General features: G+C 35.0%; 3 protein-coding genes across 5 annotated transcripts; 2 read left to right on the top strand and 1 right to left on the bottom strand.

Moving 5' to 3' along the window:
* The first annotated feature begins 788 nt into the window (after window positions 1-788).
* Window positions 789-8,248, top strand: Gp210 (nucleoporin 210). Its single transcript, XM_033485636.2, has 11 exons — window positions 789-1,016; window positions 1,342-1,613; window positions 1,699-5,399; window positions 5,469-5,804; window positions 5,875-6,093; window positions 6,164-6,419; window positions 6,492-6,733; window positions 6,804-6,953; window positions 7,020-7,146; window positions 7,231-7,287; window positions 7,378-8,248. The coding sequence occupies exons 1-11, from the start codon at window positions 868-870 to the stop codon at window positions 7,563-7,565; spliced, it is 5,697 nt and encodes a 1,898-aa protein (XP_033341527.2). The 5' UTR covers window positions 789-867; the 3' UTR covers window positions 7,566-8,248.
* Window positions 8,249-8,317: 69 nt separating this feature from the next.
* On the bottom strand, window positions 8,318-9,625 carry SsRbeta (signal sequence receptor beta). Of its 2 annotated transcripts, none has more exons than XM_033485631.2 (4): window positions 9,477-9,625; window positions 9,053-9,197; window positions 8,652-8,966; window positions 8,318-8,574 (listed from the first exon to the last, which is right to left on the bottom strand). In XM_033485631.2, the coding sequence occupies exons 2-4, from the start codon at window positions 9,194-9,196 to the stop codon at window positions 8,458-8,460; spliced, it is 576 nt and encodes a 191-aa protein (XP_033341522.1). In that variant the 5' UTR covers window position 9,197; window positions 9,477-9,625; the 3' UTR covers window positions 8,318-8,457. The 2 variants fall into 2 exon arrangements, with proteins under 2 accessions (XP_033341522.1, XP_033341523.1); XM_033485632.2 differs by lacking the exon at window positions 9,477-9,625 and adding an exon at window positions 9,285-9,427.
* Window position 9,626: 1 nt separating this feature from the next.
* Window positions 9,627-10,874, top strand: LOC117229256 (BLOC-1-related complex subunit 8 homolog). 2 transcript variants are annotated; one of them, XM_033485634.2, is made up of 3 exons: window positions 9,627-9,838; window positions 9,918-10,389; window positions 10,567-10,874. In XM_033485634.2, exons 1-2 carry the CDS (start codon window positions 9,784-9,786, stop codon window positions 10,373-10,375), a joined length of 513 nt encoding a protein of 170 aa, XP_033341525.1. In that variant the 5' UTR covers window positions 9,627-9,783; the 3' UTR covers window positions 10,376-10,389; window positions 10,567-10,874. The 2 variants fall into 2 exon arrangements, with proteins under 2 accessions (XP_033341525.1, XP_033341524.1); XM_033485633.2 differs by having other exon boundaries at window positions 9,628-9,838; window positions 9,918-10,874.
* Window positions 10,875-10,896: the final 22 nt, after the last annotated feature.

Genomic DNA, 10,896 nt, shown 5'->3' with positions numbered 1-10,896 from the left:
ATAGTTAGCTATGAAAGGTTTTCAGTTTGGTTTCAATCTTGAATATGAGAACAATTGATTCGTACCGTTTTTCTCATAAAAACTAATGTAAACTCCGGCATGGATTTTCTGTTACTTTCAAACGTCTGAATAGCGCCAATTCATGCAGTGACAAAACATTCGAACTCTTCGCCAAATTACCGACAGGCAGTTGCATGTCGATAATCGTTGTGCAGCTCGTGGTAAATTTCTTGTATCATAAGTTACATCAATGTATCTTGAATAAAATAAGTGGTAGAACTTCTGAGTGGGTAATATGCATAAATAGCTTGGGCATTGTGCCACTGCATGGATTGGCGCTATTCGGCCATTTGTAAGCACAGAGAATTTCGTTTTTTTGGGGATTTCATATTATTTTCTACGGGAAAAGATGCTACGATATTTAATATTGCAACATGAAATCAAAAATTGTTTATAACTAATTAATTATAACTCAAATATGCAAAAAAATTATTATAAAAACGTTGCTACATGATCTCTTCTAGATTTTTTAATTATAAATGTAAAAAGAAATTCGCGAAATCACGTTGTGAATGAAAGTTGAAAATCATTATGATGGCATATAAAATATCTGAAAATAATGTTTAGTTTCTCTATGAGAATGAGAATCGTCTGAACAGCCGAGATAAAATCGCAGAGTATGTACATATTTTCTAATCTTGAATTGCTTCGAAACAATACAATTTGTAAAAATCGACTACAGGTATCGATAGTCGTATCGAGAAATGCATTATGGTTTGAAAGCTATTTAGAGACCGCCAACTTTAGCTGCTCGTAGTGAATACACGTGAGAGGATTGCTGTAGGACTGGCAGTTCCCGCTAGAATAATGATATTAGTAGTATTTTTCGTTTTATTTTGTGTGGTGTCAGATGCTACGGTGCACAGATTAAACGTGCCCAGAGTACTATTGCCCGTATTTAATGATTTTGCTGTGAATTTCACGCTAGAAGTGACCGATGGTGCTTGTTATCAATGGTAGTCGTCTTTCGTTATTCTAATTTTGTGAATCTATTATTTAATTTCATAAAACTTTCGTTCACTTGAGAACACACTCTTACTATCAATATTTTAATTGTCTAGTTTGTTTTCATACACGCATACATATATATGTATATACATATAGATAACTTTCTCATATAACCTTCAATAGCCTATGCATGTGATGTTTATTTTACAAATTCATATGAAAGAAGAAACTGGAATTCGTGATATATTTATTGTACATCCTTGATTAGGTTCTATTAATGTAAAATATACTACTTTCCTTGATTATACGGCTAAGTTTATGCATTAATTTTAGGTCAACATCTCGCGTAGATATCATTCAGCTAATTCCCATAAACGAGAATGTAGAGAGGACCTGTTCATCGGCTATTCTGATTCAAACAATAACAAGAGAGTCCAGTAGAAATACTGCAATAGTATTGGCAGAGGATGTGAATACGGGACAGTTTTTAAGATGCGACGTTATAGTAGATGCAATCTTTTCTTTGAATTTGGTTACAACTACAAGAGAATTATATATAGAAGAAGCACCAGAAGCATTTGAAGTAAGAGCTTATGATGAACAAGGTAAACATTTTTATTCAGATCTATTTATTATATAATTTTCAGATTATTATGCTTGTTAAATTATGTTACATATTTTCCAATTTAGGAAATGAATTCACAACTCTAGCTGGAGTCGAATTCCTCTGGACCATAGAAAATGCTGACAAACGGATCTCCGATGTTAAAGTTGCAAGCAATATTTTAAGATTCATGACTTACCAGGAGTCACAGTATGAAACACCTCCAACCGTTGCTGCTTTAGATGCAGTTGGCAAGAAGGGGCATATCGTACTATTGGAAGGAATAAAAACTGGTACTGCGAAAGTGTCAGTGAAATTACCATATCCAGAATACAAACATGTACCACCAATAGAAGTAGAACTGATTGTCATAGCTAATTTAATTATCATTCCATCGGACATAACGGTAATGGCACACGATAGCTTTAAATACAAAATAATGCAAGCTCGTCAGGGACGCTTAGAAGAAATAAGCTTACCATCCAGTCAGTATTATTTAGAAGCTGAGAATCCAGATATACTAGAAATCGACAATGATCACGATTGCGCTTATGCTCGATCCTTAGGGCGCACCAAAGTCTTTTTGCATGACAAAAACGTCCGCGATGAATATCCTGTTATTCTGCCATCCGCTACAGTTACTGTGAACTATGTAGCCTACATTACTCTTGCAGTTTTACCTAACAGAAATTGGGGCTTGATTCTTGGCCACACTCACGAGATCGTAGTTGAATTGTACGACAGCAAAGACCATAAGTTTCATATCGGAGAAGGTGTGGAGGTATCGATGAAGATAGATGAACAGCACTTCGACACGAATTTAATAACTCAAAATGGCACTTACGCTGTCGGTGTACCCATTATGTGTGGGACAATGACTATCGAAGCTACACTTTATGGTATAATTGATAAGCACGGCAAAAAGATCTCGCTCGCGGCGCATCCAACTACAAGAGCTGAACTTTTGATTCACACTCCGGTTATTATTCAGCCTAAAATATTGGCTGTTCCATGGGACTTCAAAGCTAAATCACGTTACGACATTGTATTAAAAGCGAGCGGAGGTGATGGATCATATGTATGGTCAAGCAGACATCCGTCTACAGTGACAGTATCTCAAAACGGAGGAATTAGAATTTTAGCAGCGGGAGCTACGGAAATAAACGTCGCAATGACACGGAATCAATACAATAAAGATACAGCAAAGGTATACGTTCTCCCACCGTCAAAATTGAAAGTGGTGGAGTACAATATGGAAGCAGCAGTAGGAGAACCGATTTATCTTCATATTGCGTTATATGGAAAACTAATCAATGAAACAGACTCCAAAGAGATACCTTTTAGCGACTGTGGAGATATTCATTTTGAAACATACATTCCGGATGGTAATTTTAAACAGAATAGCAGTAAACTTGTAGACCCCGTAAGCACCGCGTGTGCTGTAATAGCAGTCACAAGTATGGATGTTGGCACGTCTGAAATAACGGTAGTATATAACGCTAATGGTCAATATTTAACCGATAACATCACCGTATCGGCCTATGAACCTTTGGAAGTGGTACATCCGAATAGAAGAGAAACTTTACTGGCTGTGGGCTCTTCGAGGAAAATTATTTTCAAAGGCGGACCTCATCCATGGTCTGACAAACCTCAGAGTTATCTACGGAAAGTCGAGGTGTCCGAAAACAAAATTATTGATGTTACAGAATACGGTGATTCTGTGGGTGGGTTGTACAAGGTATCGGTAATCGAAGTAACGTGCAAAGCTCTGGGTGATGTGGTTTTAACTTATACGATCTCGAACGTTCCTTTGCTGCCGAATTGTAAAAGTACATTCGCAACACAAACGGTGCGAGTTATTTGTGGTAAACCGAGACATATTTATCTGCAGCCAGAATTTGAAAACAGTAAAAATTGTCCTATCAGTCTCAATACCGAAAGAATAATGGCACATAGCGATAAAAGCTTGAAACTGATCACTATCGTGAAAGACGAAGAGGGTAGGATTTTCGATAACATTACCAGCTTACAGATTGACTGGAACTTGAAGCCCACATCTATAGGTTCTGTAGAGATGTCTTCCGGTTCGATAGAAGAGACGTTCACGGACATGAACGTGGTTTTACCAAAGCACTACTACCAAAATGTTAATTTTAAAAAGCATTCTGGCTCTCTTGCATTAACAGCTACTGTTACGGGCTACCAGAAGTACATTCTGAGCAAGTTGAAGATCATCCCTGAGTGGTCACCCTTTGCAACCGAGACTGAAAAAAAGATCTACCATCGTATACAAGCATCCATAGAAATAGTTTTAGTTAATGATACTAGTATCAATCCTAACAGGTTGATGGTATTGAACGATCCCAGCGCAAAGTATTATCTACAGGTCAGTCAAGGTTCTGGTTACTATGAATTTGTATTAAGCGCTGACGACATAGCAGATATTCGCTACTTAGAGTCAACTAAAGCAATTAGCATTGCTCCAAAGAAATCGGGAGTATTGAATTTGGCCTTGGTCGATCTATGTTTGCCGTCGAAATCGGCCGAGGCTATTATCGAAGTGCAGCAGCTTGCAGTCATAGAAATAGAGACAGTCAACAAAATTGAGAAAGGAAAGTGCATTGTGGCTGCATTGGAACTTTATGACACAAACGGTCACATCATAAAATTACCATCTTTAAATGCTCTGGAATTTAAAGCAGAGATTGACAACGAATGTATAGAAATTAAACAATTGCCTGCTAGTGAACACGGTAACCCTCCTTATAGCCGACTGTTGTATATGATATATGGCATGGCAGAAGGAGAATCACAATTAACTTTTGTGAGTAAAGGGGGCGACAGAGAAATACAGAGTGAATCTGCAACTATTCAAGTTTTCCTTCCTTTGAGAGTTTTTCCAAAGAATTTAACGATTCTAGTAGGAACTGTTTATCAAGTCCAGACCACTGGAGGTCCTTCGAATGCAGAGGTTGAGTTTTCTACGAAAAGTAATGATATTTTGAGCGTCGATCGTTACGGCATATTCGAGGGGAAGGCAGTTGGTCAGTCAAAACTTATTGTTAGGGCCATTGGACTCAATGCTAAAGGAAACAAAGTCATCTACTCTGAAGATTATGCCGACATACACGTGTTGTACCTCGAAGGCGTAAAAATTGTTGTGCCGACAAGTAGAATCAAAGTTGGTGCAACGTTTCCTCTTTGGGCTTTCGGAATCCCGGAATATTTAACGCCGCTCATTATAGGCTCTATGCAACTTCCATTGATCTTTATGTGGTCTTCCAGTGACTCTAATTTGATCACTTTACACAACATGTACGAGGGGACTGGTATTAATATCAGATACCAAAATGAAGTATCTTTGCGAGCCAAGGCAGTTGGACCAGGACTGGCGACCATTTATTTAAATGTTACAATGCCCTCTAATATATTAGCAGGCTTTAAAAATGACATAACGTTTACTACATTTGTTAAGGTTGAAATTTTTGAAGAGTTGCGTTTAACATATCCAGGATTGCCTTCAAGTGTACCGGTGATATTAATGTCTCCCAATTCTGTTTTAAAACTTCAAACGAACCGTGATAGACATGGCTCAACTACCTATAAGGTACTGTCGACCCTGCATGGAAATGACTCGGAAGACACTCATGTAACACCAGCATCGAAGACTGTGGTTGTTGACAAAGATGGTGTTGTAAAAGCCGGTGAAAACTCCGGAAAAATAGTTATCTCTGTCACAAACACAGAGGCCTACAACTTAAAACAGTCGATGATTATTATCGTTGAAGTAAGATTCAAAATACATGGTTTTGAGTTAAATATAGAGATAGTTTGAAATTCAATTATTTTATTACAGATCAAACCGGTTCACTACATGATGTTGTCGTTGAAGACGATTCTGCGAATTCGAAATGGAGAAGAGTTAAATATGTTGCCCAAGGGTATGGCACTGGACTACGCACTAGAATATTATGATAATGTCGGGACTAAATTTCACGCTGCAGCTGTAAATGCTAAAACAATGCTGAATCGCGCCGATCTAACCTCATTTACTATAAACACTAAAAACGTGGTCTCTGCTAAATTCATTGAAAATGGAGACCTCGTTGTGAAGGCGTTCAATGAAAAATATCCCAATGGAATGTTCGATTATGTACACATGATGATTGGAGACATAGTCTTCCCAACAAAGGTAGTCTACGGACTTTTTAAGCATTTTGTAACTGCTATATTTTATTCTTTGCCTTTATTTTATTTTTTAGACAACGCTAACCGTAGGTGACATAGTGTGTTTCTCGATGCCACTTTTATCTTCTGACGGAGATCCTGGTTATTGGCAATCCTCCGCTCCTGATGTTTTGACTGTTGATCCTATTACAGGAATAGGAAGAGCAAAGAATTTGGGCTATGCAATTGTAAAACACAGTCTTGCGACTCATATGCAAGGTGAAATTGAAGTCAATATTCAACCTATCGCAAAGGTATTGTATTCTTTATGCTGTATGCTACATTTTTAGAATGGTCGCTATTTTCAGATTTATTTTTCTACAGGTATCCATTGTTCCATTGAGGGGTCGAAATATCACGGGAATTGAAACATTCAGCGTTCCTCTTGTTCTCAAGAGTAAGGACGAGCAAGTTAAAGAGAACAATGTATTGTCCAGAGGTCTAGGCGGTTGTAGAACATTTACTTCGTTTGGATTGAATTCATTTCCTTACACATGTAATGTGCAACTGGTTTCACCCACTTCATCTGTGGGAGTGAAGGACTTGTTTCTTGTTAAACCACGGTTCGATATTTCAACTGGTTGGTATTTAAACTGAAAAAATAAAGAAGTATGCATTGTCTACTTTCTACATGTGCATTTTCCTTTTACAGGCTTTTATTACTGCGATGTAATACCTATGGGCTCACCAAACATAATTTCCAGCACATTCGAAAGTCGCATTCAAATAAGCGCTCAAAGTAAGGACATCGAAGCTACTCCATTAGAAGTAGCATATCTACCACCAGTCTATATAGATGCTAAAGAAATTATTTTTATCAATACTCATTCTCAAACGATTCCAACTGCTACACTTGAAATCTATGGCCTGCAGTCTGTTCTAGATCATCTCACGGTACATTCAGTTGTTTTTTTTTTTAAGAAAATGATTTAAGGACATGTCTATAAATATTAATATTTTTTAGATCGATGTGCCGAATGGAATGACCGTGTCTGCACGGCAGTATATTTCAAAGTCAACAATGCAGTATAAACTACGGTTAATGCATAATCATGATGAAATTCAAGGTCAAAAAGTTATCGTCGCAAATGATGTGACGAAACAGAATATATCTGTAAGTATTTAAATAATAGATTATGAATACGTCATGATCCTGTTATAATTTATATTTTTTATTCAGCTTTTCGTACGCGTTACAAAATACGAAAATTTCATACCTCTGTCTGGAATTCATTGGGTGGATTACATGTATTTCCATCGTTACACTTTCGGAACGTTTGCAGTCGTTGTAATAACTTGTTTTTATAGTACGTATTTTCTTCATTTTAACTCAAATGTTTTTATTTTTCATGAGTATTTTGTTAATATTTTATCTTTTTTTCTTTTAACAGTATGGAAGAATAAAATGGCGAATATTGATTTAAATATAAAGAATAGGACAGTTTTCGGTATGTAATTTATTACTTTAATGTAGGCATCATTATTTTTATATCGTCTCATAACAATAGCAATAATGATAATATTGGTATGTGTTGCAGCTGACAAATGTCCTCCACAATTAAAGAAAACTAGTACCCCTTGTTCGACTACAATGAATAGTACAAATATGTCTACCCCGCGAACTCCCATAACACCAATAAGACAGTTTTCGGCGTTTGATCCGGTTTATGGCGATCCTCGTGGTTTTTACTCAGCAAGCAAACGAAATAGATCATTAAACACATAATTAAAAGTGATAAGGTATCATCTTTAATGTGAAGGTACATAGTACTTACAACTAAACTGTTGGGTACTCACTAGTTTCATTTTGAAACAAATATTTGATTGTCAGAAACTGGTGCCTTAATTGATTGCCATTGCAACTCATTTTCATTACGAAACCAATTGAAGACTTAAAGAGAAGTTTGTTACATTTAGCGATGATACAAATAGATACTAACTTACGGACACATAAGGACATGTACATTCTGTAATATAGAATCTTAAGTTATACAATTTTATACTTTGATAGAAAAACTGACACAGGATTTTAATGCAGGTATGTTTCTAGGATGCGTTCGATTATATTTTGTTTAGAAATTTGAGGTATATGGTTCCTAGTCATATAGCTGATAATTTACGTGATCACAATGATACAAAAAATTTACTTACATAGTACACATGCTTTCATGTGTTAATACAAATATAGTAACTACATTGCTTTTTATATATATATATGTATATTTTATTATAATTTGTCTTTTATTATAAGTAATTAATTTTCCATATATTTTGTTATAAACGGTCATTTCAGCGTAAATATGATTTCCACTTATATATTAAGATAGATGTAGACAATCTTGTGTAAGTACAACTGTATGAACAATGTATATTATACACTGTAAAAATTAAAAGCGTTTTATAGTACAATTTAGTAATTTTTTGTACATATATTTGAACCTAATTAGTACTTTAATGGTTTATAAATAATCACAAATCTGATTTGAACACTGGTGTTATATTTCTTTAGAGATAATATTTATTATAAAATTAGATGTACAAGATGGAACAGTCTGGTTTTTCTTACAAATGTGTGAAAAAGCAACCTCCTTCGAATAACTTAATAGGAATCTACATAATTAATGCTTTTTTGATGTTTTTAATAACTTTTCATATTTACTTTTACTAGAATACCATAGCATAAAGGGACTAGCCAACGAAGGTAATGTCATCACAGCAAATGCAGCCCAATCAATCTGGAAAAAAGTTTTTCAATTTTATAATTATATTCAGAAAAATATTTATATTTAATAAAAACTATATAATTACTTACCACATGAGAAGAAAATTGTTTATCATAATCTCTGAAAGATACAATTATTGCTTCGCCAGGTTCACTGCTCAAAGCAAATTGTAATCTGGGTGCATCTTCCTTAGTTTTATACAAAATCTCCGCAGATGTGAAGTTGAAATATCCATATTTACGTGGCCTTACAACAACAGTGTGGCTGACATTCGTGTAAGGTGGAACACGGTCTATTCTAGCATTCAATTCCCCACTCACATGAGTAAAATGATCGGGATGGAAAGAGTTGTCTGTAATTTCTACTTCCAATGCAGCAGAGTTTCCAACATTATGTACTGTGTACTTTAAACAAATGATATACATGAAGATATAAATAGAGGTTATACTATATATAAACAAGAGTTTAAAAAACATATTTTGATAATAACCTTGATCACAATGTCCATATTCTCGACGAGGTATTTGTTAAGTAGCTGCTTCGATACTAACAATCTTGCAGCTTCTTCTTCTTCTTCGGCGTGTATGGTCAGGATTAAAGCAGCAAATGCTGCAAATGCTATGTGCCACTTCATGCTAAAATATTTAAATAAGTTAATAAGTTGATCGCTTTATTTCAAAGAAAAGTACGTATTATAGTGGGACAAGTGAAATCGTGCACACTTTATTCGCTAAAAAATACTACTTTATCTCATTCGGAGAAGTATTTTCTTGATTTATCACTTAAACACATTGAACATAAATTCGAATTTGCTTGACAAATATCTTGTAAAATCTCATTTGAAATTCTACAATCGAAACGTTGGATTTAGATAGATTTTCATTGAATAATTTGTCGGTTTTATCAGCTTTTACCTTGCTTTACGTCGGAACTCGTGTCACTTACGACAGCGAAACAATCACACCATAAGAAGAACTAGAAAATACATTTGAGAGAAGTGCCAACAGCACACACTTTGCTGCCACGTCTCGATGAAGGAACACACCGTTGTGTGAATGGTTGACTTCCGGTAACAAGTATTTAAGAAAATGGCGGCCAAAACAAATCGATCTGTCACCGAGTGTTTACAGTAGTCTTGTTAACACTGAAGACTTGTCAACATGAATTTATCATTAATATACTTACATTATCATTAACACGATTAATACGAATATCTGAACAATGGCTGCGAAAGTCTATCAATCGGATCAAGAGCTAGAAACAAGGGTCAAAAAAGGTTATAGTATTCTCAGCTAAAATGTTTTTACCTTCTATTGTTACATTAGTTACTAAAATATTCTCCATTTCTTTTACAGCGACCGAACGAATTTCTGAGAACATGCACATAGTTGCAAATGAACCGTCTCTTGCATTCTATAGACTTCAAGAACACGTGAGAAAAGCGTTACCTCCAATGGTGGAGAAGCGTGTAGAAGTATTGGCTCTCCAACAACAACTTTTAGGTAGATGCTATGATGTGGAATATGCTGTTAGTGCTGTTAAAACAATGCACGGTGCTGGAAAAAGCTTTGAAAATACCTTGGAATTCATCAAAAGTGCAATATTCTTCAAGCAACAATTAAAGTATGAAGAACAGCGTAGGCATAAGAAGGATAGTAATAGAGATTCTGTGTATAAAAGATTGTCTGCACATATTCCTACCTTAGATCATCTACCGGATGAAATATCCGATGTTGTAAGAGAAACCGCTAATAGAGTAGAATCTATGATGAATCATGCAAGACATTCCAGTGATACACAAAAATCAAACTGAAATGAAAAGAACAAGTGGGTATTTTAAGTTATTACGATATCATTTCAAATTTAAGAACAAAAAATGGATATAAGTAATTCGAATAATAGATTGTAATTGAATGTGAATCTTGAATAACAATTTATGATACATTTCTAATTTTCTGAGATAACTCTGTTTAAAGTTATACCTGTTTGTACTGTATTTAATAGCTCATCCTGACAATTTCCAGCAAAATAGACCCTTATTCCATTAAAACAGTCATCAGAACAGCTGGGGATCACAGCGAAATATTTGATTTGAATATTTCTTATAATTAAATAAAATAATTAAGTACAACGATAAATAAGATTTCTTTATGAAAAATATATGTATTTTAATTATTATACAATATAAAGTGAATGAAAGAAAAAGATATGTGACATGAAATAGCTATATGCAAAGTAGAGGAATTGTAACAAAGTGGAAATTTCTTGCCTGTAACATTGAAATAAAGATATGAAAGATACATAAGAATGAACTACGCATTGCCACACAACATG

Source organism: Megalopta genalis, chromosome 7 (genome assembly GCF_051020955.1).
Source record: "Megalopta genalis isolate 19385.01 chromosome 7, iyMegGena1_principal, whole genome shotgun sequence".
NCBI lineage: Eukaryota > Metazoa > Arthropoda > Insecta > Hymenoptera > Halictidae > Megalopta > Megalopta genalis.
This window is presented reverse-complemented; position numbering and strand designations above follow the sequence as displayed.

Coding starts and splice junctions, on each gene's coding strand:
- Gp210 (XM_033485636.2), top strand. CDS start 868: ATGATATTAGTAGTATTTTTCGTTTTATTTTGTGTGGTGTCAGATGCT. Junction 1,017..1,341: donor GATGGTGCTTGTTATCAATG/GTAGTCGTCTTT, acceptor CATTAATTTTAG/GTCAACATCTCGCGTAGATA. Junction 1,614..1,698: donor AAGAGCTTATGATGAACAAG/GTAAACATTTTT, acceptor TTTCCAATTTAG/GAAATGAATTCACAACTCTA.
- SsRbeta (XM_033485631.2), bottom strand. CDS start 9,196: ATGAAGTGGCACATAGCATTTGCAGCATTTGCTGCTTTAATCCTGACC. Junction 8,967..9,052: donor ATATGGACATTGTGATCAAG/GTTATTATCAAA, acceptor ATTTGTTTAAAG/TACACAGTACATAATGTTGG. Junction 8,575..8,651: donor AACAATTTTCTTCTCATGTG/GTAAGTAATTAT, acceptor ACTTTTTTCCAG/ATTGATTGGGCTGCATTTGC.
- LOC117229256 (XM_033485634.2), top strand. CDS start 9,784: ATGGCTGCGAAAGTCTATCAATCGGATCAAGAGCTAGAAACAAGGGTC. Junction 9,839..9,917: donor AGAAACAAGGGTCAAAAAAG/GTTATAGTATTC, acceptor TTTCTTTTACAG/CGACCGAACGAATTTCTGAG.